We start from the raw sequence: 26,972 nt of genomic DNA, 5'->3' as shown, positions 1-26,972 counted from the left end.
ATATACATATCAGTGTATAGGTTTTGTATATTTAGGCAACTGCTGGTAATTAAGTTTGACCGAAGGGACATGGAAGAATCTCATACGTAATTGGCCTTGGAATATTATCTGGGAAATGAAAGCTCCTGTTAAAGCAGCCTGTTTTGGCTGGATTGTCACCTGGGGGGCTTGTTTAACTCAGACTAACTTGCAGAAGAGGGGTCATGCTCTAAGCAGCCGATGCTATCTACGAAGAGTGCATTAATTCTTTGCCTGACTATTAAAAAATATTATTTTGCATATGGACAAATATCAGGAGCAAGGTCAATTACTGGAGCCTTACCTCGAGTGTATGGTTTCAGCCCTCATGTCCATTATCCGTTCAAAAGCTGTCGATCCAGGTTCTACCTCGGAAGAAATTCTTGAAGTAATCAAGCCTATATGTATCATAATCTATTCTCTGGTGACGGTCTCTGGCTACAAGGCTGTTGTCAAGTTCTTCCCACACCAAGTCTCTGACCTTGAGTTTGCAGTATCTCTCTTAGAGAAATGCCATAATGCACAAGCTGTAAGGTCATTATGACAAGAAAGTACTGGAGAGATGGAGGCAAAATGTGTGATACTATTGTGGCTTTGCGTTCTTTTATTAATACCATTTGATATATCTTCTGTCGATAGTAGTACTGCGGATAATAACTACATTGGAGGTGACGAGCCACCTCCCCTTGTATTAAGAATTCTAGAATTCTCTAAAGACTACCTTTCAAGTGCGGGTCCTATGCGAAGCATAGCTGGTTTGCTTCCCTCGAGGTTTCTAACACGCCCTGATATGACTAAGGCTTTTACCAGGTCTCCAACTGCCCAAAACCTTGCCATTAATAACGGTTTTTGATTCGAAATGCGCAGTCAAAAAAGAAAAAAAAAACGTAAAAGTAGATGGATTCTCTGGTCATTCTCATGTATGCACATTTATGTTTGTGAATGCAAATGACGATATGGGTGTTGGAGTAGCATTTACTGCATTTCGCTTTGCTTGTTATGGGATATGCAGTTCACTTTTATGCGTGATAGGCACAAAAAACGTGTCCTTTCTTGCAAATTGTCATAAATACCTGCTTAGTTTTCTCATTTCTTTAAGAATGAAATATGCTGAGGAAGTATGGATATGAATGTTTCATGCCTACTTAGGAATTATTTTAAGTTTTTCAAGTTCTTTTACACCATATGTTTGACATACATAATTGCTTTCCCATATATTTGTTTTCAGCTTCATGGACTGGACGCATTAAGTCATGTCCTGTCTTTCAAATAATATTGTCAATCACTTCCAGCTATTGGGTGCAGTTGAAGCACTAGCTGCTATTTTCAAGGTTCGCCTTTTGTTCTTTTTGCCCTATTTTGGAATATTTCCTAGCTTTCCTTTATGTATATTGTTAATCTGTAGAAACTATGATCCTACTTATGATCCTACTTTAGAACTTAGATATTCCTCTTTAACTCAAATTTGAATGAACTGAATTCATCTTCATGCCTTGCCCTTCAGACCATGAAGTACTTATAGTTATAGCTGCTCTTCCTGGAGCAATTTCTTCTGGTAATTATCTGAGACAGAGGTTGTGTTGATAGTCAATTCTGAAAGAAATGGACAAGGGTGGAAAATCAATTTGATTTTGTAAAGTAAATTCCAAGTTTAAGTTGTAGTGACCTTCAAAAAATCTCTGATGTTATAATATCAGAGTCCAGTCGATGAATGGAAGAGATGATCGATCATCAAACAAAGTCTAACATCTTTAATAACGTTGACAGTTCTTTTTGGTTGTACTCACTATGTAGTGGTACAATCGTGCAACATGTTATGTAACCCATTCGTTAGTTTATGTTCTTTTGGTCTTGTTTTAATATGTGTATTTCTAAGTATTTACCCCGAATTCGGATAATCAATTAAATTTGTGAATGGGTATAGGATATATGCTTTGTTCTTGATGTGTGTTAAGGGGGAAAAACAAGTATTTGGGAGCTCCTTAGTGAAACGGCTAGTGACGATAGTTTGCTAGTGATACGAGTGTTAGTGAACAAAGTATGATATTAGATGGATGGAATGCAATAATAATAATAACTGGTGGCCTTGGCCGAATCAAACAATGAGAGAGATTGTATATATGAATTTTTCTACTACAAGTGTTCTTGGAAAATAAAAGTTACCAACCCCTTTAAAGGAAGGGGACGTGCCCTATTTATAGTGGCACCCCCATGGTTCTCATACAATATGAGTTAATAAAATAATAATAAAAAGGACTGCTCTGCACGGATTTGGTGCGATTAGACTGACGGCGCCGTCTGACACACGCATGGTAGGTAGCTGACCATGACTGGACGTTACTGGCTCGTGACCCGTCTGCAACGGCCACACGGACAAACGGTCACTCGGGCTAACGGTCATGCGGACCAACGACCATGAAAGCCCGAGTCCTCGGGCTTGGCCGTTTCAACGATGCAGAGGGCAGATCAGTCGGTGCCCTTGCTCGGCTTCGGCCCGGGCACTGTTTCGGTCAAGGGCGAGTAGCCTCGGGCGCATCATTGTTCCTTCCTCCGGTTCCCGTTCCACCGGTTTGGCTCACATCCGGCTTTTACCGTATACAGATAGCCCCACACTTCCCGGATCTGCGATCTGTCGGAGAAACGGGAAGTGGATAATTCCCAAAAACCGGTGGTTCCGGCAGCTCGTCATTGTCTTCTTATTTTGGCGGGAACGATTGCGTAATGCGTCCCCTTTTATCGGCCACGTGTCCCGCTCCGGATGGCTCGTCTCTGTCAATCGCCTTTTTCACATCGTTTCAAGTCACTTCGAATTAATGACGGGACACGTGGCGCCCCTTGATTGGCCGTTCTCGGTAACCGCTCCTCTTCTTTGCCTATATAAGGCCCTTCACCTCCTTATTTTTCCATTTTCACGCATTTGATCTCCTTCAAATCCACTCCATTTTCTGCACCTTTTCATCTTCACCGCACACAATTAACTTCCCATTTGATCTGCTGCTGTTTCATTGATTCGCACAGCGTGCAAAAAGAACCAATTCTGCTCCCCTTGCTTTTAGTTATTACTAGTCTCTTCATCTTTCTTAAATCCCTCTCTTGGGTCTTCCTTCTTTCTCGTCATCACGATGTCTGAATCCACTTCTCATGATGCTCCACCGGTATCGTCCCCAGGGGCCGAGCCTGCGACCCCGGTTAAATTCGAGTCCACGGCCTCGGATATCATACCGGCTAAATTCAACTTTAATAAGGACCTTGAGGTCGAGAAGCCTTCCTTCGTTTCATACAGGGGATTTGACGTGAGGCGGTATCCCTCATCTATCACCGAGGAGAGGCTCGACATAGTCCGGGCCGATTGCGGGTGGGACACCCGTCCGGTTCGGGTTTTCGCCCCCGGGCCAGATGAATCCGTTACCGACCATCGTGAAGGGTTTTTGTATGTTTATACATACCCCTTCACTCTCAAACTCGACCCCCCGGTGGACCCGGTCATTCTCGACATGTGCCGGGTTTACGGCGTTACATTGGCTCAGATCGGCCCAAACGTTTGGAGGGTCGTAGCGTGCCTCTGGATGTTGGCCAACAACGCCGAGGAGGAGTTCACACTGGCCCATCTGATACGCCTTTACTCCCCGAGGCTGTTCCGGGGTGGTGTAATGAAACTGGCCAAGCGGAGCCGGAACCAATTCTTCTCGAAAATGGATGAAGATCGAGACCGGGGATGGTTGGAGCGATATGTCCGGGTGAAGACCGAGGACATAATTCCAGCCGAGCACATGCCCTTCCCGGAGAAGTGGAATAACAAGCGTAAGCTCGAAGTCTCGAACAATTGCGTTAGTATTGCTTCGTCAAATTTTGATTCTGCTTTCTCACCGTTTCTTTCTTACTTTTTCCAGCCAATGGGTACATTCCTCCGGCCATCCGGAATCTGAACGATTGGGTCACCGTGCTCCTCGCCCAGCATCCCTACGACGACCGGACATGGGCTCACCTGTCTCGTGGTCGATGGATTGCCCAAAATCACGGTAACCTTCTATTTTTATTTTGCTGCATTCCCCTTTATTCGTTTTGTCCCTTGACCTTTGCTAATATTTTGTCTTTTTAGGTTTGCCTAAGGGCTCGGTAGCAACTAGATCGGAGTCGGGGACCGCCCCTCCGGCACCGGCGCCCGAATTCGACACAGTGGGTTCTTCCCGTGTCCTCTCCGATGCTGCAAAAAGAAAGCGGCCTTCCGAAAAGGGGCAGACGTCGAAAAGGAAGAAGGCAAGGAGTGTTGCTCGTCCTTCGAGGGAAGAGACAGAGCCCGACATCATTGTTCGGAGAGTCGGCTCCGTTCCCACTGTGGCTTCAATACCGGAGGAGGCGGTCTCCGTTCCGCCCCTTCCTTCCGTCGGCGAAGGCCTCTTGGTTCCTGCTCCACATTCAGGTGCGGAAGATATACTTTCACCAGCTCCTCTTCGGTCGATTGACTTTGTCGACATTTCAGGTGAAACTTCTTCGAAAGATGCTCCCCTTCAAAGAAAAAGGTCCGGGGAAGCGGTTGCTGTTGAAGCCAATATAAGGACTGCCCCAGCGCCGGAGTGCGAAGCCCCCACAGGCGCTCGCCCGTCTCCCGAGCACGAGCCTGCTGCAACTGTGGAGCCCTCGGCCTTTGCCAAAATTATTGAGGCTGCTCCAAGTTCATTTACCCCGGCTAGGCGGGTGGATGATTTTGATGATATGTTCTCGAGCACCCCCCCCCCCCCCCCCCCCCGCCCCGCTACCGGAGAAGCAGCGGGCTTTGGTCATCTCCCTATTCCTCGGGCCACGAGGCCGGTCAACCGGATCTCCGAGTCAGTGGCCAGGGCCAGCTTGGTAAACATCTTCCCGGCCCCGAGCGTGGAGCCAAGAAGAACCAGATCGGCCGTAGTCACCGTACCCGAGGACTGCAGCTTTCTGTCGCGCCCGGTGGGCGTAGCGAGCTATTTGCGGCCCCTTATTTCTGACTCGGACAAGCGCAAAATGACCGAGCTCACTTGGCAGTGCCTCATTAACGAGGGTATGCATGCAAGCAACCGGGTAAGCTCTTCTGTCATCCTTGTACAGGTTATCAATGGATTTTATCCTCATTTTGCCTAAGTCTTCTGACTTGTTTTACCTGTAGAGTGTGGTGTTGGTTAATGAAGCTTTCATCCGTGCCCAACATGAGATAGATGATCTCCGAGGCCAACTGGATGCCCAAGGCCGAAAAACGGAGAAATATCGGCATCTCCTTCAGGAGAAGGAGGAAGAGTTGAATCGGGCGGCCGTGCTGGCCAACCTTCGTCCCGAGCTCGATGCGGCTAAGGACGAAAACCGTCGTTTGAAGGGTGAGCTGGTCGCTATGACCGACTATAACCGGAGCCTTGAGGCTGAAAAGATCGGCCTTAGCCGGGATAAAGCCCGGTTTTCTTCGAGGCTAGATGAGCGGTTTCCCGACTCCGGGGGGAGCTGGACTCGGTGAATGCTGATGCAACAACCCTGGCTGAGAGGAACCGGCGGCTCGAGTCCGAGGCTGCTTTGTCCGACGAGCGCAGGAGGGTGTTCGAAGAGAAAGCCGAGGAGCGATCTCGGATATGCCAAGGCCTAAGAATCGAGCTCGAGGAGGCGGCTATTGCCAACAATGCCCTTAAGGCCGAGCTGGATGCAGCTACTGGTAGGATAAGTGTCCTTGAGGGGGACCGGGCCGATTTGGAAGCAAAACTGGCCAAGGCTGAGGCCGACTTGGATGAAACATGGAGAAGTGTTGAGGCGGCCGAGGCTCATACTGCTATTGTTGCCGAGTATGAGAAGTGGAAGTCTCGGCGGATCACCCTCGAGCAAGCCGAGTACGGTCTCTCGGATCATCCGACCCTGATACTTGAGGCCAAGAGGATGGAGGAAGAAGCCAATCATGCCCTCGGGTCCGAGTCAGACGACTCCGAGCGAACTGTGTCCGAGCACTCATCCACCTCCAGTCATGCCGGATAATATGGGGCTTATGCCTTGCTTTTTGTTTTTGTTTTTTGCCTTTGTAGGACTTTGTTTTTCTTTTGGTGTAAGAGACATCCGTTGTATAAATGAAAAATGCATCTTTCTGCTTCTTCGTTTGAATGTTTGCTCGCTGCTTTTGCTATAGTTGTTGGTCTGTTCTAGGACCAGTTCTTACCCGCCGGTCTTATCCGATATTTTGGGGCCGGTGGATTATCGAATTTTGGCTTGGATCATAGTGATCTCGTTGCCCTTGCCGAATTCCGACCAAGGTACCCGGCGTAGGGTATGCGAACGAGGCAACGCCGATATACGACGGTTATCAACTGGGCAAAGTATATTTAATCATAAAGTTGTTATCCCAAGTTTTGATAACTTGTGTTTGCAAAAATGTTTGTACATATGAGAATTTTAACTCCTTCCTTAGCCGTAGCAAATGTAAAATGGGACACGATTCATTATGATCGTTTGGTCCTTACATCGGAGGCTATGGCCGGTGGCCGGGCCTTAGTTCTGCCGTAGCAAATGTAAAATGGGACACGATTCATTATGATCGTTTGGTCCTTACATCGGAGGCTATGGCCGGTGGCCGGGCCTTAGTTCTGCCGTAGCAAATGTTGAGCTTCTCCGTTTGTTTTAACCGGTGTCATCTTTGGTGTGGCATGGTACTCCCCTAGCACTTATCTGATCTCCAAGGTCGGGTGAGTGCTATTATGTCCTTATCGGAGGATGCGACACCAGGTGACCGGGTACTTGCCCTTCGTATTCGTCAAGTAACACGTTGTACTCGTTGCCTCATTAAAAACCTTGTCGGAAAACCCATTTTGGGACAAAACCGTACTAAGGAAAAGAGTGCAACACGTGTTTTCAGATCTGGGCTCTAATTTTGTCCCTCACTTGCCTTCCTGCAAAAGGAGAAAAGTTGATAAGAGAATACGGGGAGTCCATACCTTAGCAGTAGTATCTCTTTAGGTGGGCCACGTTCCAGTTATTACGCAGACGTTGCTTGTCCATGGACTCCAACTAATACTACCCTTTGCCCGTTATACCGGTTATCTTGTACGGGCCTTCCCAGTTCGGACCCAGCTTTCCCTCGTTGGGGTTCTTGGTGTGCAAGGTAACTTTTCGAAGTACTAAATCCCCAACTTGGAAGTGCCGGAAGTTGGCTCTTCGGTTGTAATATCTTTCCATCCTCTGTTTCTGGGCCGCTATGCGGACCACCGCTCTTTCGCGCAGTTCATCCGCGAGGTCGAGCTTCACGGCCGTGGCCTCCCCGTTTGACTCTTCGGTGGTATACCTGAAACGGAGGGTCGGTTTGCCAACTTCCACGAGGATGAGGGCTTCGGCTCCGTAAACCAACGAGAACGGGGTTTCCCCCGTGCTCGACTTGGATGTGGTTCTGTAAGCCCACAATACTTCCGGGAGTATCTCCCTCCAATGATGCTTCGATGCTTCAAGTCTATTCCTCAGATTTTGGATTATTGTTTTGTTAGTTGATTCTGCCTGTCCGTTCGCACACGGGTGATATGGGGTCGACACGATTTTCTTGATTTTCAACCCCTCGAGGAAACTGTTGACCTTTCCACCCACAAACTGGGGGCCATTATCACAGGTTATCTCGGAGGGGATGCCGAAACGGCAGATGATGTGATCCCATATGAAGTCGATGACTTCCTTCTCTCTTATCTTTTCGAAAGCCTGCGCTTCAACCCATTTAGAAAAATAGTCAGTCATAAACAAAATGAAACGGGTCTTACCTGGTGCTTGAGGCAACGGACCCACAATGTCCATTCCCCACTTCATGAAAGGCCAAGGTGAGGTCACCGAATGCAGTAACTCCCCGGGCTGGTGAATCATCGGTGCGTGCTTCTGACACCCGTCGCATCTTCGGACAAAAATTTTCGCGTCTTCATCCATCTGATTCCAGTAATAACCGGCCCTGATAATTTTTCGAACCAAAGCTTCCGCACCGGAGTGGTTGCCGCAGGTTCCCTCGTGTACCTCTCTTATCACGTATTCCGTTTCACCGGGGCCCAAACACTTAGCCAGAGGACCGAGGAAAGATCGTCGATACAGTTGACCGTCCACCAAGCAAAAGCGAGCAGCCTTGGTCCGTAATGATCGTGACTCCTTCGGGTCATTTGGGAGCTTACCATCACGCAAGTAGTCGATGTACTTGTTGCGCCAATCCCAGGTCAAGCCCATTGTGTATATTTCGACGTGCCCGGTTTCTATGGCCGTGTTTGATAAGTGCACCGTTGCCTTGAGGTTGATTTTCTCCCCCTCGACCGAGGATCCCAAGTTTGCTAATGCATCGGCTTCGCTGTTCTGTTCCCTCGGTATGTGCTGCATGGTCCATCCTTTAAATTGATGAAGTACCACTTGGGTTTTTTCGAGGTACCGCTGCATCCGTTCATCCTTTACCTCGAATATGCCGCTCACCTGGTTCACGACCAAAAGCGAGTCGCACTTTGCCTCGATCGTTTCGGCCCCCATGCTTCGAGCCAACTCCAAACTTGCAATCATAACCTCATAGTCGGCTTCATTGTTAGTCAATCTAGCAGTTCTAACGGACTGTCGGATGACATCCCCGGCCGGGGTCCTAAGGACGATCCCTAGTCCGGAACCTCTAAGATTCGAGGCCCCGTCCGTGTGTAAAGACCAAATGCCGGTGGTCTTTCCCGAGGTCAGCAAAAGTTCCTTCTCGACCTCGGGGACCATGGCCGGGGTAAAGTCTGCCACAAAATCGGCCAAGATTTGGGATTTGATGGCCGTCCGAGGCTTGTACTCGATGTCGTAACCGCTAATTTCTACAGCCCATTTTGTTAATCTACCGGTTAACTCTGGTTTATGCATGATGTTTTTTAAAGGGTAAGTGGTTACTACACATATGGGGTGGCATTGAAAATAGGGTTTGAGCTTTCTGGAAGCGCTTACCAGTGCTAATGCCAGCTTCTCCAAATGGGGATAACGGGTCTCCGCATCCCTCAAAGTTCTACTTACATAATAGATAGGGAATTGCGTACCTGATTCTTCTCGGACCAAAACTCCGCTTACCGCCATTTCGGAGACTGCTAGGTAGAGGAAAAGTGGCTCATCGGTCTTCGGTGTGTGCAACAACGGGGGGCTGGACAAATACTTCTTCAACTCCCTTAGGGCTTCTTGGCACTCTGGTGTCCAAACGAAGTCGTTCTTCTTTCTGAGCAAAGAGAAGAACCGGTGACTCTTGTCCGAGGATCTCGATATGAAACGGCTCAGCGCCGCTATCCTCCCGGTGAGCTTCTGTACCCCCTTTATGTTGTTCACGACCTCAATATCCTCGATGGCCTTGATCTTGTCCGGGTTGATCTCAATTCCCCGGTTCGACACCATGAAACCCAGAAATTTACCGGACCTCACCCCGAAAGCACATTTTTCCGGGTTAAGCTACATGTTGTATCTACGGAGCACATCGAAGGTTTCCTGCAAATGTTTTAAATGGTCCTCTGTTTCCAGGAACTTAACAACCATATCGTCAACATAAACTTCCATTGTTTTCCCTATTTGTTCTTCGAACATCCCATTAACTAGGCGTTGGTAAGTTGCACCGGCATTTTTTAACCCGAAAGGCATGACGTTATAACAGTAAGTCCCATAGCGGGTGATGAAGGACGTTTTCTCTTGATCCTCCGGGTGCATCCGGATTTGGTTGTACCCGGAGTAAGCATCGAGGAAACTTAACATTTCATGTCCGGCCGTCGCATCGATCATTCTGTCGATGTGAGGCAATGGAAATGAATCCTTCGGGCATGCCTTGTTTAAATCTTTATAATCGACACACATTCGAAATTTATTACCTTTCTTGGGCACCACCACCACGTTAGCGAGTCAATCCGGGTATTTCACCTCCCGGATGGAACCTATATTCAAAAGCTTTGTTACCTCGTCTTTCACGAAAGCGTGTTTTGGCTCTGCCATGGGCCTTCTTTTTTGCTTCACCGGGGGAAATTTTCCGTCCAAGCTGAGTTTGTGTGACGCTATTTCCGGTGATATACCTGTCATGTCTATATGCGACCATGCAAAGCAATCGGCGTTAGCTTGAAGAAACTCAATTAATTTACGCCTGAGCTCCGGGGTAAGCCCCGTGCCCAGGTATACCTTTCTGTCCGGTAAGAACTCGAACAAGATGATCTGCTCCGGCTCCTCCACAGTTGACTTGGTCGCGTCCGAGTCATCCGGCATGACAAAGGATCTGGGCATCCCGAAGTCATCCTCCTCATGCACTGGATCTGATCCAGTATACTTTAGTTGCTATTGGGGGACCTCCCCTCCAGTTGTTCCTTCTCTTCCTGAGCCGGCTCCTCGGGCCGGTGAATTGCCTCTTCTACTGCGAACATTTCCTTTGCTGCGGGCTGCTCGCCTCGGATGGTTTTCACCCCCTCCGGAGTGGGGAATTTCAGCAACTGATGCAGTGTTGAGGGAACTGCCTTCATGCTATGTATCCAAGGTCTGCCCAATAACGCATTATATTTCATGTCCCCTTCGATCACATAGAACATTGTTTGCTGAATGGTGCCATCCACGTTCACGGGCAACGAGATCTCCCCCTTCGTGGTTTCACTGACCATATTGAACCCGCTGAGTACCCGAGCCACCGGTACAATCCTATCGAGCAACCCTAGCTGTTCGACTACTCTCCATCGGATGATGTTGGCCGAGCTACCTGGGTCAACCAAAATACGTTTAACTTTAGTTTTAAAGACAAGTACAGAAATTACCAGTGCATCGTTGTGCGGTTGAACGATGCCTTCCGCGTCTTCGTCATCAAAGAAAATAGAGCCCCTGGTCGAATGGTCTCGGATGTGTTTTTCACGAACAATTGAGACCTTGGTCCGTTTCATTACCGGTCCCCGAGGGACGTCAATTCCCCCAACTATCATGTTGATTGTATGCTGGTGTTCAACCGGTTCGACCCTTCGGTGAGCTTTCCTTTCTTTGTAGTGATTTTTGGCTCGCTCGCTCAATAGATCTCGGAGGTGGCCGTTCTTTAATAACCGGGCTACCTCTTCTCTCAACTGGCGGCAATCCTCCTTTTTGTGACCATGGGTTCCGTGATATTCACACACCACGCTCGGATCCCGCTGTCCCGGGTCTGACTTTAGTGGTTTTGGCCATCGCACATCCGGGACGCGGCCGATGGCCGATACAAGGCCCGAGGTATTGACGTTGAAGTTGTACTCCGAAATCTTTGGTGGACCCTTATTGTTGACGGAACTTCCGGCGTCGCTTCCGAAAGAGAGTCCCCGGCTGTTTGACGGGCGCTCGACCCGCTTGCTACCTCGACCGGAGAGGTGGTTTGGGCTTTGCCTCGACCTTTCCGACCTGAAAATTGGTCTCTCCGAGTGGGAGAATGGCCGAAACCTTTCTTTTGATGATTCAGACTTCATTTCATAACCTTTCCTCGACTTCTCGAATCCTCTATCCACTTTTAACTTTACCGGAGAGAGCTCGAACTGATCATCCTCTACCCGAATCTTCGATTCATACCGATTGTGGACATCGTCCCATGTCACGGCCTCGTATTCCAGCAAATTTTCTTTCAACTTGGCCGAGGCAACTGAACTTAGCATGTTGAGCCCCTTTGTGAAAGCTTGTGCGGCCCATTCTTCTGGTACCGGGGAGAGTTCCATCCGTTCCCTCTGGAACCGGGTGACGAACTCCCGTAGTAGCTCATCGTCCCTTTGAGTTATCCGGAAGATATCGGCCTTACGGGCCTGCACCTTTATGGCACCGGCATGTGCTTTTACGAAGGCATCGGCGAGCATTTCGAAAGAAGTGATCGAGTGCTCGGGTAAATGGTCATACCACGTCAACGCTCCCTTCGACAGAGTTTCCCCAAATTTCTTCAGCAACACCGACTCGATCTCATCTTCTTCCATATCATTGCCTTTTATGGCACAAGTATACGAGGTCACGTGCTCGTGCGGGTCCGTGGTGCCGTCATACTTCTATATGTTGGGCATTTTGAACCTCTTCGGGATCAGTTTCGGGGCCGCACTCGGTGGAAAAGGCCTTTGGATGTACCTTTTCGAATTCGGCCCCTTCAGTAAAGGCGGAGCCCCCGGTATCTGGTCCACCCGAGAATTGTATGTCTCGACCCTCTTTTCGGTCGAATCCACCCGTTTCGCCAAGGTTTCGAGCATCTTTAGGACCTCGGTTAAGGAGCCGGCTCCGGAGCCGTCGCTCTCAGCTATTCGTGCTTCGTTTCTTTCGGTTTCGGCTATACCCTTTGCCTTTACCGGCCCTGTTTCACCCTTCCCGCTCTGCAGCTGTGCTATTGCTATTCCTTGCTCGGCGATTGCCGCTCTTTGTTCCTGCAACATTTCAAAAATTAAACGTAAGTTAACACCATCGTTTGGTGCGTCCAGTTCTCTCCGGTCCCGATCCCGGGACAACGTAACGGAATGGTGAGTATTTAGAGGATCGGTAGCCGGTAGGGCGGCATTCTCTTGATCCACGGTATTTTGCCGGTTGAGTCCCTCCCTTGAATCAACGGGGTTCGGGTCAGCGGGGTGCGGCAATGCCCGCAGTCCGCTCCCTTCGGTTTCTGCCACGATCTCGGTATTATTGACATGACTGGATTGTTCGACGTCCGCCATTTGGACCGTTTTCACAGAGATGGGTAGGGACGCTTTTGGTTTTGATGAATATGGTAGAAATCAAGGCCAAAGACCACTATTATCCTAGCCCCACGGTGGGCGTCAAACTGTTTACCCCGGATTCGGATAATCAATTAAATTTGTGAATGGGTATAGGATATGTGCTTTGTTCTTGATGTGTGTTAAGGGGGGAAAACAAGTATTTGGGAGCTCCTTAGTGAAACGGCTAGTGACGATAGTTTGCTAGTGATACAAGTGTTAGTGAACAAAGTATGATATTAGATGGATGGAATGCAATAATAATAATAACTGGTGGCCTTGGCCGAATCAAACAATGAGAGAGATTGTATATATGAATTCTTCTACTACAAGTGTTCTTGGAAAATAAAAGTGACCAACCCCTTTAAAGGAAGGGGACGTGCCCTATTTATAGTGGCACCCCCATGGTTCTCATACAATATGAGTTAATAAAATAATAATAAAAAGGACTGCTCTGCACGGATTTGGTGGGATTAGACTGACGGCGCCGTCTGACACACGCATGGTAGGTAGCTGACCATGACTGGACGTTACTGGAGCGTGACCCGTCTGCAACGGCCACACGGACAAACGGTCACTCGGGCTAATGGTCATGCGGACCAACGGCCATGAAATCCCGAGTCCTTGGGCTTGGCCATTTCAATGATGCAGAGGGCAGATCAGTTGGTGCCCTTGCTCGGCTTCGGCCCGGGCATTGTTTCGGTCAAGGGCGAGTAGCCTCGGGCGCATCATTGTTCCTTCCTTCGGTTCCCGTTCCACCGGTTTGGCTCACATCCGGCTTTTACCGTATACACTAAGTACAGTATTGGTTGCTCTTAATGCAGAATGGAAGTTCTAAAGTGTTGCTTAGTGCGGTTCCTGGTGTTTGGAATGGCATATCAGCTCTGATGAAGTCCAATTCTGCAGCTCGGAGTCCTTTGCTTCGCAAGTATCTTGTGAAGCTATCTCAAAGGATTGGGATGATCTGTCTCCCTCCACGTCATCTGTCATGGAGATACGTGGTAAGAATAAGACAGTTATTTATGCAAAAGATGAGGCTTCAATGTTTCTTACAAGTTACAAAGTGACAGTTGCTCTTCTTCAAAATGTTTTCGTGCACTTAAATAATTAACTACATTCAGTATCGTTATTGGGAACCAGTTTTCATACCTTCGTTCTAAGAGAAAAAGTTGTGATGCTTTATGGAATAGGGAGATGGGGCTCTTTGTAGTTTAATGTCAGGATCATCCTTTTCTTTATATTGCCCTACTGATCTTAATGGGACTTTGAACATTGTCCTCCTTTCTTGATCTTCTTCATCCTTGTCAATGTTTCTCTTTCATCTGAAGAAAACTACAATGCAGTCATGTTAATCAAAGTTAAGAGCAACCTGTTTATCAGCTCTTTTTCTCTTTGTTCATTTACAGGATATTTCTCTCTGTTTCTCCTTCCTGCACATTTTGGTATTCCGCTGGAAATACTTAAATACTGATCAGTACCTGCATTGTCATATAGGGTAGAACCAGCACGCTTGGAGGGTATATTAGTGTCGATAGAATCAAAATGGACCAGTACAATGATGCCAGAAACGATGATCCTTTGAACTTCTATCAAAGCCCAAACTGTCAGGAAGAAGAAGACTCGGATGTTCCTGATATAGCAGAAGAGATTATTGAATTACTGCTTTCAGGAATGCGTGACACGGTATGTCTAAAGCTGAGCTTCCATCATATACTTATCTGATTTTCCTACTTAGTCATAGGTATTTGGTGCAAGACCCTATACAAACTCAAGTTGATAGTAGTTTTCCCTGGATGCTTTTTCTTTCTTAAATTGCCCTTCATCTCCTGCTCATTGAGTAAGCACAAACAAAGGCCCAACTGTTTAGTGGAAGAATCATAATAAACTTAAGTTGTATATCCGCTTATGCTCTTCTTATATTTTATCTTTAGCTAGTGCCTTTGAAAACATGACATCTTGATGCTAACGTTATGTCTCTGTGTGTGTGTGTGTTCGGTTTGATAAATGTTTCATTTGCTTATGGCTAGGAGATTCTTAGCATCAGTTGCATTCTGAAACAGAGACAGGAACATTTATTTACTTCCTTTCTGGCTGACTGATCTTTTTCACATTCATCTGAAGATACTATTGTAAAAACAGGTTTATATCTTCTCATATAGTAGCATCATTTGATATGACATCTTGATGCTAAGGTTATGTCTCTGTGTATGTGTGTTTGGTTTGATAAATGTTTCATTTGCTTATGGCTCGGAGATTCCTAGCATCAGTTACATTCTGAAACAGAGAGAGGAACATTTATTTACTTCCTTTCTGGCTAACTGATCTCTTTTCACATTCATCTGAAGATACTATTGTAAAAACAGGTTTATAGCTTCTCATATAGTAGCATCATTTGATATTCAGTATGTTACTGTTGCAAGGACTTCCTTCCTTTACACATTTTCACTATTTATTACGTATTTGTTTGCAACTTTTGCATCTTAAAGATTTTATCATGGTACTACAGGGCACCATTGTGCGTTGGTCTGCTGGAAAAAGTATTGGCGTTGTTACTTCACGGTTAACTTTCTTGCTTTTAGATGAAGTCCTTTCATCTGTTCTGGAGCTCTTTTCACCTAGCAAGGTATGTTAATAAAGTTGTTTCAAGCCAATTGATTTGTCCCTATGTCTTAATAAATGCAATATTAATTAGGGAGACCGATATCAGGTAGTGCTAATAGCTCCTCACGCGCTTCGTATTTCTTGATTGTTCAGTTGGTATGCACTTCATATTTCATAATTGTTCATTTGCTTTAGTTATGCTCATGTATTCTAGTGTGGCAGGGTGACAGCTCATGGCATGGTGGTTGTTTGGCGCTAGCTGAATTGGCACGTAGAAGAATGCTGTTACTGATTAGGTTTCGCAAACTTGTTCCTGTTGTTATGAAGGTTGTCCTTATTGAAGTTCCGAAATGTTATCTGTAGTACTTTTCATCTTCCTTTACCTCTATATGTTGGACCTTGTGATTGAGCAAGTACTTTTCTCTTAAGAGTATGAACTTACTTGTGGTACACAACTTGCATCATCAGTGTATATCTTTCTCCTTCCTTCATTACCTTCCTGGAAAAGTATAGGTTAAGAAAGCAGGCAACTCATAGTCAACTATGATCTACTGCATGTTGCTGGATTGTTCTTCCAAGTTGATGCTTTCTCTAGCAACTCTAGTAGGTCACTTGGAGTGTTGTATGTGATATACTTTAGTATTCAAGTGAAACATCTTAACAAGAACCTTAAAAGATAATATTTGTCGCTCCTACTTCTGTCGCAGAAGACAATCTTTCTTCTTGCTGAAAGAGAATGGATAAAACCTGCTGCCTACGTCCATATGAGAGGAGAGAGAGAGAGAGAGAGAGAGAGAGAGAGAGAAAATAGGAAGGGAGGAGGGGGGAGAGAAAGGGTCTCTTATACCCATGATGAGCATGCTTATTAGGCAATCAGAAATGCAGATGCCCATAGGACTCATATGTGCTGACAGATGCAGTTCGAATTAATCTTACTTAGATGTCATTATCGGCATTCATGTCATGGTCAGTGTTTCTATTGTGTACTTACCAGCATATAGTTTTCACCTTGGAAACACAAGACTTTTAGTTTTTCTAAATTATCATCCAATCCATAGCATCTGGAACACATGCCATGCTCTTTTGATGTTTACTAATGAGTCTGCATGAAAAATGGATATATTAGGTGGACTTGTTTCATCTGGGATGAGTTACTGTAACATATCCAATCTAGACTCAGGTTCAAGATAATGGATTGCACGGGACTTGGATAATCCCTTCATTCAACTCTCGCCTTGTTGAAGCTGGATTTTTGTCGCCCTAATAACGAGGGAATTTGTTGTGGCAGGCATTACACTATGACGTTCGAAGGGGTCCACATAGCATTGGATCCCATGTACGTGATGCTGCTGCTGCTTATGTTTGTTGGGCATTTGGCTGTGTATATTGCCATGCAGCTATGAAAAGCATACTTGAACAGCTTGCTCCACACCTTCTCACCGTGGCCTGTTATGACCGCGAGGTACTAAAAACACACGGATCATTCTTTACCCAGTCAATGTGCTTCCTTCTCCAATTGAAATGCTGAAACATTGATATTCTTCTCAGGTTAATTGTAGAAGAGCAGCCGCAGCTGCTTTTCAAGAGAATGTTGGACAACAAGGAAATTATGCTCATGGTATCGATATAGTGAATGCAGCTGATTACTTTGGCTTTCTTCACGTACAAACTCCTATCTTGACATTGCTGTGTGCATTGCTCAGTATGATGTCTATCTTTATCATTTTGTTGATGAGCTTATGAACAGCAAGATCTGTCACTGGGTATGTTTATTCTTGCTTGGTTGTTAGATTTTACTCAGATAAAGCACCTCTTTTGTAAAATATTTATGGTTTTCTTGAGTGTGCCTTTTATTAGTGGTATGCGGAGATGCATAATATAAGACAGCGACCAACGATAGATGCATATGTAGCTGATTCCTTACTAGAGCTTCTTTTTGAGGTTTTAGCAAAATGAATAACATCACATGCTTTGTCACAGCATGCAACTGAAAGAAGATAAAATGAATTTAGTTAGAAACATGATAGGAATTTGCGAACAAATATCATTTTCTATTTTTGCTTTTCTTTCTTTTGCTCCTGGTACTCTAGAGAGGATTGAAGGTATAAAAATTTAGTGATGTGTCAGCAAATTGACTGTTCAGAATTGATGGTGGCAGAGGAGGTTTTGGTAAGGATCTTTTGGATGGGAAACTAAAGGTGTATCCCTTATTATGGCGAACTGTATGATCATTTAGCAGAAATGTGCAATTCACCTTCTTTCTGTACTTTCTCTAGTTTACTTTTCCAATTGAACTTAAAGATATGCATTTATAGCAGTCTAAATCTGAGAACTAAGACCCTGCTTGCTGATGTACTTAACTTCTTTGTTTGTGCACTAGTTCTCGCCTCTGCTTGCACTTACTAGTTCTTCTGTTGGTGGGTCCTGTTAATTGGTTACCTTACTTTTGGAATACAGGACAAAAGTTTAAGAGAGCTTGCTGCAGATGCCCTTTCTTCTCTTGCTAAGTATGATCCTAGATATTTTGCTGGTACCATTTTGGGGAAGTTATTGCCTTGCACATTGTCTTCTGATTTGTGCATGTGTCATGGTGCAACTTTAGCTGTTGGGGAAGTTATATTGGCTCTACATGAGTGTGACTACGTTCTTTCACCAGGTTGGTGTCTCCCTTTCAGCTTTTTACAGTTCGATTATAGAGAAGTGAGCTAGTGTGTGGAGCATTGTAAAGTTGAGGCATGGTATATTTCTGTATTATGTAATATCCAGAAGTGACAAATAAGAAGAGTAATAGAAGTCTTCTTTCAGTTTCCAGAAATTTGGATTATTGCAGGAAAGCCAAGATAAACTGGATATTGGATTTGGGAAGGAGGATTACATTCTAAGACATGCAGTCCTCATTTTTCATAGTTTTTGCACCAAGTGCTAATTAATATGTCTATTCCTCACGCGGGCCTTGACATCCAATTTGTATGTCGTACACAATATTGCCATGTGGGTGCCATTAAATATTTTAAATACCATGAGTCCTTTTAAATTACTGAAGAGAAAAGTATCTGGTCAAGCGTTACGACACAGTCTATTACTGTTTATTATGTATAGCTAATTGTGATCCCTCTACTTTTTTTGTTGCAGATCTGCGGAATCAAGTTGCAGGCGTGGTTCCTGCAATTGAGAAAGCACGGCTGTATTGTGGAAAGGGAGGAGAAATAATGCTTTCTGCTGTTTCCCGTTTCATTGAATGCATTTCATTGGCTTGTGTCAATTGTCCAATTGACAGATAAAATAAAGCAGTGTCTGCTTGACACACTCCATGATAATCTGAGACATCCTAATTCTCAGATACAGGTTTATCGTCTGACTTTGTCAGTTTCCTGCTGATTAGCTTCGATTGAATGAATTGCCTGATTTAATAGTATGTTTGTAGGGTGCTGCTGTTGCAGCCTTAAAGAGCTTTTTTCCTGCATACCTTGTGGCTTCAGAAAGTAAAAGCTTCAGTGCCCTTACGTCAAGATGCCTTGAGCAATTGACTGATCCTACTGTGGCTGCTAGACGAGGATCTTCACTCGCGCTTGGTGTTTTGCCATTTAGGTTTCTACGCGGTAGTTGGAGGTATATACTCCAGAAGCTTTGTGCTGCTTGTGAAATTGAGGTAAAGAAGTGCTTCTGTTTATACTTTTGCTGACAAAGAAGTAAGCTGTGTGTTATCTTGAATGATGGAATACCTTATGCTAAACAGGATAATCCTGAAGAAAGAGATGCTGAAGCACGGGCAAATGCTGTCGAAGGACTGGTATCGGTGTGTGAAAGTTTAACCGAGACACGAGATATTTCCCATCTGTTGTCTGCAGAAGAATGCATATCTCTATACGTGTTTATTAAAAATGAGGTTATGCTGACTTTATTTAAAGCTTTGGATGATTATTCTAAAGATAACAGAGGTGATGTTGGTTCTTGGGTTCGTGAAGCTGCCATGAACGGCCTTGAAAGATGCACATATCTCTATGCTAGGGAGAACTCAAGGGCTTCCTTAGCAAGTCGGAACGAATGGAACTTGGATCTATTTCTCAGTTGAATGAGAAAGATATTACTAACCAGATGAAATTTCTTTTTGATGAAAATGTGGCAACCTGTTTAGTTGGTGGCATTGTTAAACAAGCAGTGGAGAAGATGGACAAATTAAGAGAGTTAGCTGCAAAGGTTCTTCAAAGAATTTTGCACAATAAATCAATTTTTGTACCATTCATACCCCATCGAGAGAGACTAGAAGAAATAGTTCCTGACGACGCTGATCTGAAATTGGGGGTAAGTTAAAAATAGTTGTCTCCTGCTAGTTGCTTATAATTTTTGGTATCTTACAAAGAAGCCTTTTTATGCAATCCTGCAGGTTCCTACTTTCTCACATCCTCGTTTTATTCAGTTACTTGGTAGCAGTTGCTATAGAAAATATGTGATATCGGGGTTGGTTATTTCCATTGGTGTCTTGCAACGTTCAGTGACGAAGGAATTACTCAGTGCTTTGCTTGAATTTCTTCACCCAACAGATGAAAATGTAAGTGGTTCCAGAGAGTACAATCTTTCTAATGACATTCTTTGGGTTCTCCGGACGTACAAAAATTCTGATAGAGTCTTAATACCCACTTTGAAGGTAAATTCAATTGGAGAATCCATTACTGCAAATGATGATTGTCGATCTTTTGGTAAATTATAGACCACAATTTTTTTTATCTTTCTAGAGTTGTCATGTAATGATTTATACAAGCATTTAATTTGTGGGTTGTGATCATAAAATTTATCACAGCAATTGGGGGAATTTTTTTTGACTGTCTATGCAGTATTCTGACCATGTATCCATCTTCCTTTTTATTGATTAGAACCAGTTTTCTTAAAACATTACTCCCTTTGCTCTATTATTATGGCTTTTGTAGTATGTTCCAAAAAGAAATGACACCTTTCTATATTTGAAAACTCTTTTAACTCTAAACTAACCATTTTACTCCTAATGAGATGCACTTATAGCCATAGAAATGTCATGACATGTTCGGGCGCACAAGATATTATAAACCTCTTTGAAAACCCTTACCCTCTGTTTGGATGGTTGTTTCCCGTGGTTCATTAATGTACGATATGGTATGGTACAGTATGGTGTTGTATTGTATTGTATTAATGAACACCATGTTTGGATAGACTGTATCGTTTGTTGTGGTTTAATAACATTTGTATTGTTTGGTTTGACTGTATGATACTGTATAATAACTTGTAAGTTTACTAAAATATCCTTAACTCTTAATTAGAAATTAGTTTCTATATATTAATAAAACTTAGGTAAAGAATAAAATATAAACTTTAAAAAATAAGTGGGTAGTGGGTGGGGGCGGTGGAGGGGTGGGTGGTGTGAGGTGGGTGGTTGTGGGATGAGGGTGGGGGTGGGGTTGGGTGGTGGTGAGGGGTAGTGGGTGGGGGTGGGTAGTGTGAGGTGGGTTGTTGTAGGATAAGGGTGGGGGTAGTGGGTGGTAGGGTGGGGATGAGTTGTTGTGGGGTGGGGTTGGGCAGTGGTGAGGGGCAGTGGGTGGTGGTTGGGGTGGGTGACAGAGGAGTGGGGTAGTTAGGGGTGGGAGTGGGTGGTAAGGCGGGGATAGGGTAGGGTAGGGGTGAGTGATAGGGTGAGGGTGGTGTGGGATGGATAGTAGAGGGTGGAGCAGGGATGGGGTGGGATGGATGGTGGAGGGTGGGGCAGGGGTAGCGTGGGTGGGGGTCAGTGGTAGGGTGGGGGTGAGGGTGGGGTGGGGTATAATGGAGAAATGAAATATATAGCCATGGAAAAACCACCAAATCTGTGGTTACAAAAATTGAAACTTTTCATGGTTATATAACTATGGAATGAACCACGAGTTTACAACACGAGAGAATGACATAAATGGTTCCTTAACTATGAGAGTAGGTTCAAAATAGTCCCTTAACTATGCACTTAACGGTTTTGGTCCTTTAAGTTTGCCATAAGTTAACAAAAATGGTCCCTCAATTATGGGGGTTGGTTAAAAATAGTCCCTTAAGTATGCACGTAACAGTTTTGGTCCTTTAAGTTCGCCAAATGTTAACACTTTTAGTCTCCGACAAAATATTCATCGAACTCTGTTTGTTAGATTTGACGAGAACTATGAAAAAATTAGCGAGAACTCACATTTGAGTGTACGCATTACTAAACAAAAGGCCAAATACCTTAGGATAAAACCGACGGACATCAGTCGGTTATAGGTAAAAACAGAGGGAAAACCTACAGAGTTGATAATGTCAGAAAATAGTGTCTCGGAACACAAAGACCAATGGACTCTGTAGATTAAAACCGAGGGAGTCTATCAGCTAAGTAAAATACACCAGACCTTAGAAATAAATTAGAAATAGCAGAAACTATAAAAATTATCACTACTAAAAATAAGCGAAAAAAACGATGGACGGAAACCGATGGATAAAATCGAGGGACACTATTTTTTAATTTTTTTTAGTTTTTATTATTTTTTACGAAAACCAACGAACGTCTGTCGGTTATTTTCAAGGAAAATGCGCGGAAACTATTTTTTTTAAAAAAAAGAATCACTATGATGGAAGAATTTATTTTCGGGTTTTCAGTAAAAATGAGTCTAGTGTATATTACTTAGCCGATGGAGTTAACCGACAGAGTCCGTCGGTCTTTGTGTTCCGAGACACTATTTTCTGACATTATCAAGTCTGTAGGTTTTTCCTCTGTTTTTACCTATAACCGATTGATGTCCGTCAGTTTTATCCTGAGGTATTTGGCCTTTTCTTTAGTAATGCGTACACCCAAATGTGAGTTCTCGCTAGTTTTTTCATAGTTCTCGTCAAATTTAACAAACAGAGTTCGATGAATATTTTGTCGGAGACTAAAAGTGTTAACATTTGGCGAACTTAAAGGACCAAAACTGTTAAGTGCATACTTAAGGGACTATTTTTAACCAACCCTCATAGTTGAGGGACCATTTTTGTTAACTTGTGGCAAACCTAAATGACCAAAACCGTTAAGTGCATAGTTAAGGGACTATTTTGAACCTACTCTCATAGTTAAGGGACCATTTATGTCCTTTTCTCTTTACAACACCATACCACATAATTTTAAGAATAATGAAAACAAACATGGTTTCATAGAAAATCATACATTAATGAACCACGGGAAACCACCATCCAAACGGGGGTTAAGAAACCAATATAGAATAGGTTTTCTAACACCCTTCGGTATGTGTAACCTGGTTCAAGAGTATTTACACGTGAACAGAAGACTTTATTCTTCTCCTCTCTCTCTCTCTCTCTTTTTTTTTTTTTTCTTTTAATCGGACTGAAGTGGCCCAACAGGCTGAAGAGTGGTTTGATAGGTTTCAATTTTTTGCGCGGATTGCCCTTCGTTTGGGTGGTCTTTAAATTTTGCCCCTCAAATTTGTGGTTTTTAAATTTTGCCCTTCATATTTGTGGTTTTTAAATTTTGCCCTTTGCTTGGAAAGATGAGCGAATACATGAAGTTCTGGGTTCGAACCCCCGCTCAGGCATAAAATAAAAAATAATTTCACAAGGCAAGACTGGGGGAATGTATGTCGGATCCAGCATACAATCTTTAAGAAAAAGTTAAAGTTATGCCGGATCCGGCATAACTAAAAGTCTGCCGGAGGGGGCATACAAAATTTAAACTTTGCCTTATAAGGCAAACTATTAGTTATGCCTTAAGTAAAACTTACGCCTTATGGGACATACTTTTAGTTATGTTTTATGGGCACACTTTTAGTTAAGGCATTACTAAAGGTTTACCTTGAAAAGTTAAAAAAAAAATACATATATATGCTTCAAGGAAAAGTTTGCCCATAAGGCATAAGTATGCCCCCATCGGCATAAGTTTGGTAATTCCTTAACAAGTTTATGCCGATGGGGGCATACTTTTAATGGGCAAACTTTTATGCCGGATCCGGCATAAACTTGTGAAGGAATTATCAAAGTTATGCCGGAACCGGCATACTTATGCCAAGTCTGCCCATAAGGCATAAGTATATGCCGGGTCCGGCATAACTTTGCTAATTCCTTCACAAGTGTATGTCGATGGGGGCATAGCGAAATTTAAACTCTGCCTTGCAAATTTTTTTAAAAATTTTGACTGTGTGGGGGTTCGAACCTGAAACCCATGGAATTTAGCGAAGGGCAAAATTTAAAGATTTCAAATATGAGGGGCAAAATTTAAAGACCACCCCAAAAGAAGGCGAATTGCCCGATAGGTTTAACAGGTTGAAGAGCGGGCTTGGAGCAGAGAGAAGGCTTAGGCTTGCTTAGAGTAGAGTTAATGGCTTAATTTGCTAAAGTGAGAGAGGCCTGAGCAATAGAATATGTAGAGAGAAGACGGGTGAGAAAATATCCTAGGCAACTCAACCCAAATATTTAGCTCAAGTAATGAGAATTAACCAAAATCAATATAAGAAGACTAAAGCATATACGCTTAACCAATGTGAGATTATAACACCCTCGCACGCGTCTAAGATTGGATGTTAGAAGTGTGGCCCAACATTGTGTATGCGATGTCCAAGAATCTAAGCTTCCAACCCAAAACCTTAAGGCGATCGGTGGACTGTGGAGTTCATAAACCTTTTTCGGAAACTCTTGCACAACCTTCGTAAGACAGGTGTTTTCTAACACTGATTTCTTACTTTTTTGTTTCAGACTATTGAGGATATTCTTAAACATGGAGGTTAGTTTACTTTCCTCTAGTTTTTGTTTTTTAATATCTAATCATTCAAATATGTATCATGTTTATATGCCTTAACAGGCTCAGACTGCGGTGTTCTGTGCTGGCATTTTAGAAGTTCTTAGTACAGAGCTGAAAGGAGTAGAAGACTTAAAAATCCTGAGTTCAATGCTTGGATACATATCATCAATATCGGAGTCCATCCATATCCAGGCATTTGGTCATCTACTTACCTTCCCCACTCACCCATATCAACAGGTATAAAAAAGCAGCCGCATAAGTGAAAACCTATGTTGCTCGGACTCTTCAAAAATGTCAACGAGTGCGTGTCGGATTCTCAAAAATAGTGTATTTTTGGAGAATCCCTGTGGCATCAAAAGTGAAGAGTCCGTGCAACTTAGGTGAAAACATATGCCAAAATAAACTGGACATCTTCTAAACAATTGTTTTCAAATATTTCTGCAAATAAGTGAAGCCAGTGCCGTGCAAGTTTATAATGTGCTACAAAATGGTATTCTTGTGCCAGAAGACAAACTAGAGAAAGCATGTGAGGTTATGTCTGAAACTTGCTGGGAGGTGACGTTGAAGATGCAAAACGGAAGAGATTAGAGCTCTGTGCCACATGCAACTTAGATTTTGAGACATTATCGAAAGCAAATGGTGGAACATCTCGTAAAGTTGTGGAACAGGCACCCACCAGTGATGAATATGCATCATATTTTTCACTTGTTGAATCATCTGGGTTTTAGTTTCCTTGTTTTACAGTTCGGGAAAGACTGCCACCATAGTAATGGTTCAATGGTCGAACAATTATAAAGGAGGACTAATGCTCGTCATTTGCGCTTAGGAATCAGAACCTTGTGCTATCACAGGGTTCTTTTATTACATCAGAAGAGGGGGTGGGGGGAAAGGAAAAGCGGATGCTACACTACTGATGGGATTTGAGCTCTCCACCTCAACTGCGAAAGGCAGGAGCTCACCAAGCGAGCTAGCCCTAAACCCCTGTGAGCTATCACATTGATGATTGTCACTGTTCTGATTTTGTTCCCTTGTTTTGTTGAGTGTTTCAAACATTACTTCCAGCAAGTAGGAAGCGTAGGAGTCTGGCCGAGTTAGTTCATAACATGATCGCAAATTGTGGAAAACTGGAAATGCTTTCATTAAATAGGTAATTCGAAATATGGTACAGGTGCAATTCATTTGTATTCTCAAAGGTGATCGAATCGAATACAAATGATATGGAGAAAGATTGGTGCACCCCTAGGCATTAGATGTCAACACATCTCCACTAGAGCTTTGTTAAACACTTGGTGGAACAAAAAACCAATGAATAAAGTTCACAAGTTTACTCTCCAAATCTGTCCAGTGATCATTCTATGGCAATTGTGGAAGGAGTGGACTGCTTGCAGGTTTGGAAACCAAAAGAAATTTTCACATTACAATCTAGAGCTACATTGCTTGTGGCACATCAAAACAGCTTTGAATAATGCTTTTCCTAATGTGAATACTGAGGGAAGTTGGATCCACATTTTGGATATGATAGAAAACCTCAATCCTGCTATGAGATGCATCACTGTTTATTGGGAAAAACCTGAAAGAGGAGAAGTCAAGCTTAACACAGATGGGAGCTACATTACAGTTAATGGAAGGGCAGGTGCTGGTGGTATGCTGAGGGATGAAAATGGAGATTTTATAGTGGTATTTTCCTTTCCTATAAACTGTAAGAGCAACAATGAGGCTGAAGCATTGGCTGTTAATGAAGGAATTGATATTTGCAGACAGAAAGGAATTAACAAGCTGAAAATTGAAATAGATTCTCAAATCATTTCCAACATGCTAATCAACAGAGGAACTGACAACCTTAACCTTAAGCACATTATCAACAACATTGTTAACAACATCAATGGTGCAGATATTCAGATTAATCACTGTTATAGGGAGGCAAATCAAGTGGCAGATTTCCTTGCTAAACTTGCTTCAACAAGTAGAAATAGGACCTTATATCATTCTCTTCAAGACTTACCAAGAGAAGCAAAGGGGCTACTTCAACTTGACAAATGGCATCTTCCTACTGTTAGAAGGAGATTTGAAAAATGTAACTTCTTTGTTAGTTAATTTGATTACTATTTTTAGATTTGGGATGGACACTGTATAGGCTGCTAGTCCTCCCTTTAGATTGTTTTAACAATTTTTGTTGCTCATTAGAGGCAAGTTTCATGTCCTCCTCTAATTCTGTAAGTTTTTGCTTATATACAGGGGTGTATGTAGCATCAAAGATGGGGTTCCCTAATTTTCAAAGCGGAGCATAAATTTATGTGTAAAAATTTATTAAAATTACAATAAATAGTTATCCCATAACTTTTAAAATATAATGGGTTCAACTAAGAATCTTAAAAGATTGAACCCCTAAAGTTTAAATCATGAATCCGCTTCTGCTTATATATGACATGGTAGGAATCAAGCCAAACCCCCCACACCTTAGGCTCACAACCTAATGGTCTAAAAAAAAAAAAAAAAAAAAAACGAACTTGGGAATTCAGTGTTTTAAAAGAGTGATTATCATGTTTCTACTATTATTGGTTATTACAAAATTCAGTATAAGAAAATGTAAAGAATTATAAGATTTACAAGAGAGAGTTTCCGCGGCATTCCCTATGGGTTAATTTCATTTGAGTAAACAATTAGTGTCCTGCAATGGAGTTCGGTGGAGAAAAGGACAACTCACAAGTCACAACTAATGTTTACTTCAAACTAATAAATCACATGACTTATATTCTACTCACTTTTATAGCTTGTATTCGGGAAATTAATATGCAGTCTCGATTTATTTATCATTTGATCATGCTAAAATTATGTGATTAATTATTATTGTTTGTGAATTTCTTAGACAATAGACGTTTCTTTCCGTATACGCGGCAATACTATCGCATCTCACCCCTTGCTCTTTCACGTTCTAATATTTC

The 26,972-nt window shown here is 43.5% G+C and overlaps 2 protein-coding genes across 8 annotated transcripts; both read left to right on the top strand.

The window, feature by feature from the left end:
• Positions 1 to 177: 177 nt before the first annotated feature.
• LOC132611094 (tubulin-folding cofactor D-like) lies at positions 178 to 26,284 on the top strand. Of its 7 annotated transcripts, none has more exons than XM_060325505.1 (13): positions 12,785 to 13,678; positions 14,172 to 14,360; positions 15,184 to 15,300; positions 15,501 to 15,605; positions 16,567 to 16,740; positions 16,827 to 17,041; positions 17,736 to 17,934; positions 18,411 to 18,927; positions 19,015 to 19,580; positions 19,663 to 19,827; positions 23,985 to 24,012; positions 24,091 to 24,267; positions 24,539 to 26,284. In XM_060325505.1, the coding sequence occupies exons 1-6, from the start codon at positions 13,496 to 13,498 to the stop codon at positions 17,019 to 17,021; spliced, it is 963 nt and encodes a 320-aa protein (XP_060181488.1). In that variant the 5' UTR covers positions 12,785 to 13,495; the 3' UTR covers positions 17,022 to 17,041; positions 17,736 to 17,934; positions 18,411 to 18,927; positions 19,015 to 19,580; positions 19,663 to 19,827; positions 23,985 to 24,012; positions 24,091 to 24,267; positions 24,539 to 26,284. The 7 variants fall into 7 exon arrangements, with proteins under 7 accessions (XP_060181490.1, XP_060181488.1, XP_060181487.1 ...); XM_060325504.1 differs by having other exon boundaries at positions 24,536 to 26,284; XM_060325503.1 differs by having other exon boundaries at positions 24,091 to 26,284.
• Positions 17,397 to 24,758, top strand: LOC132611806 (tubulin-folding cofactor D-like). The gene is made up of 11 exons (XM_060326175.1): positions 17,397 to 17,447; positions 17,580 to 17,630; positions 17,736 to 17,934; positions 18,411 to 18,506; positions 18,556 to 18,623; positions 18,703 to 18,927; positions 19,015 to 19,233; positions 19,287 to 19,580; positions 19,663 to 19,923; positions 23,985 to 24,012; positions 24,586 to 24,758. The coding sequence occupies exons 1-11, from the start codon at positions 17,397 to 17,399 to the stop codon at positions 24,756 to 24,758; spliced, it is 1,665 nt and encodes a 554-aa protein (XP_060182158.1).
• Positions 26,285 to 26,972: the final 688 nt, after the last annotated feature.

This window comes from Lycium barbarum, chromosome 9 (genome assembly GCF_019175385.1).
Source record: "Lycium barbarum isolate Lr01 chromosome 9, ASM1917538v2, whole genome shotgun sequence".
Taxonomy (NCBI): domain Eukaryota; kingdom Viridiplantae; phylum Streptophyta; class Magnoliopsida; order Solanales; family Solanaceae; genus Lycium; species Lycium barbarum.
This window is presented reverse-complemented; position numbering and strand designations above follow the sequence as displayed.

Bases quoted from the DNA above. Each gene is read 5' to 3' on its own strand.
- LOC132611094 (XM_060325505.1), top strand. From the start codon at position 13,496: ATGCAGAATGGAAGTTCTAAAGTGTTGCTTAGTGCGGTTCCTGGTGTT. The intron at 14,361-15,183 runs GTATGTCTAAAG...ATGGTACTACAG, and splicing joins TTTCAGGAATGCGTGACACG to GGCACCATTGTGCGTTGGTC. The intron at 16,741-16,826 runs GTACTAAAAACA...TATTCTTCTCAG, and splicing joins TGGCCTGTTATGACCGCGAG to GTTAATTGTAGAAGAGCAGC.
- LOC132611806 (XM_060326175.1), top strand. From the start codon at position 17,397: ATGTGTCAGCAAATTGACTGTTCAGAATTGATGGTGGCAGAGGAGGTT. The intron at 17,935-18,410 runs GTTGGTGTCTCC...TTTTTGTTGCAG, and splicing joins TGACTACGTTCTTTCACCAG to ATCTGCGGAATCAAGTTGCA. The intron at 19,581-19,662 runs GTAAGTTAAAAA...GCAATCCTGCAG, and splicing joins ACGCTGATCTGAAATTGGGG to GTTCCTACTTTCTCACATCC.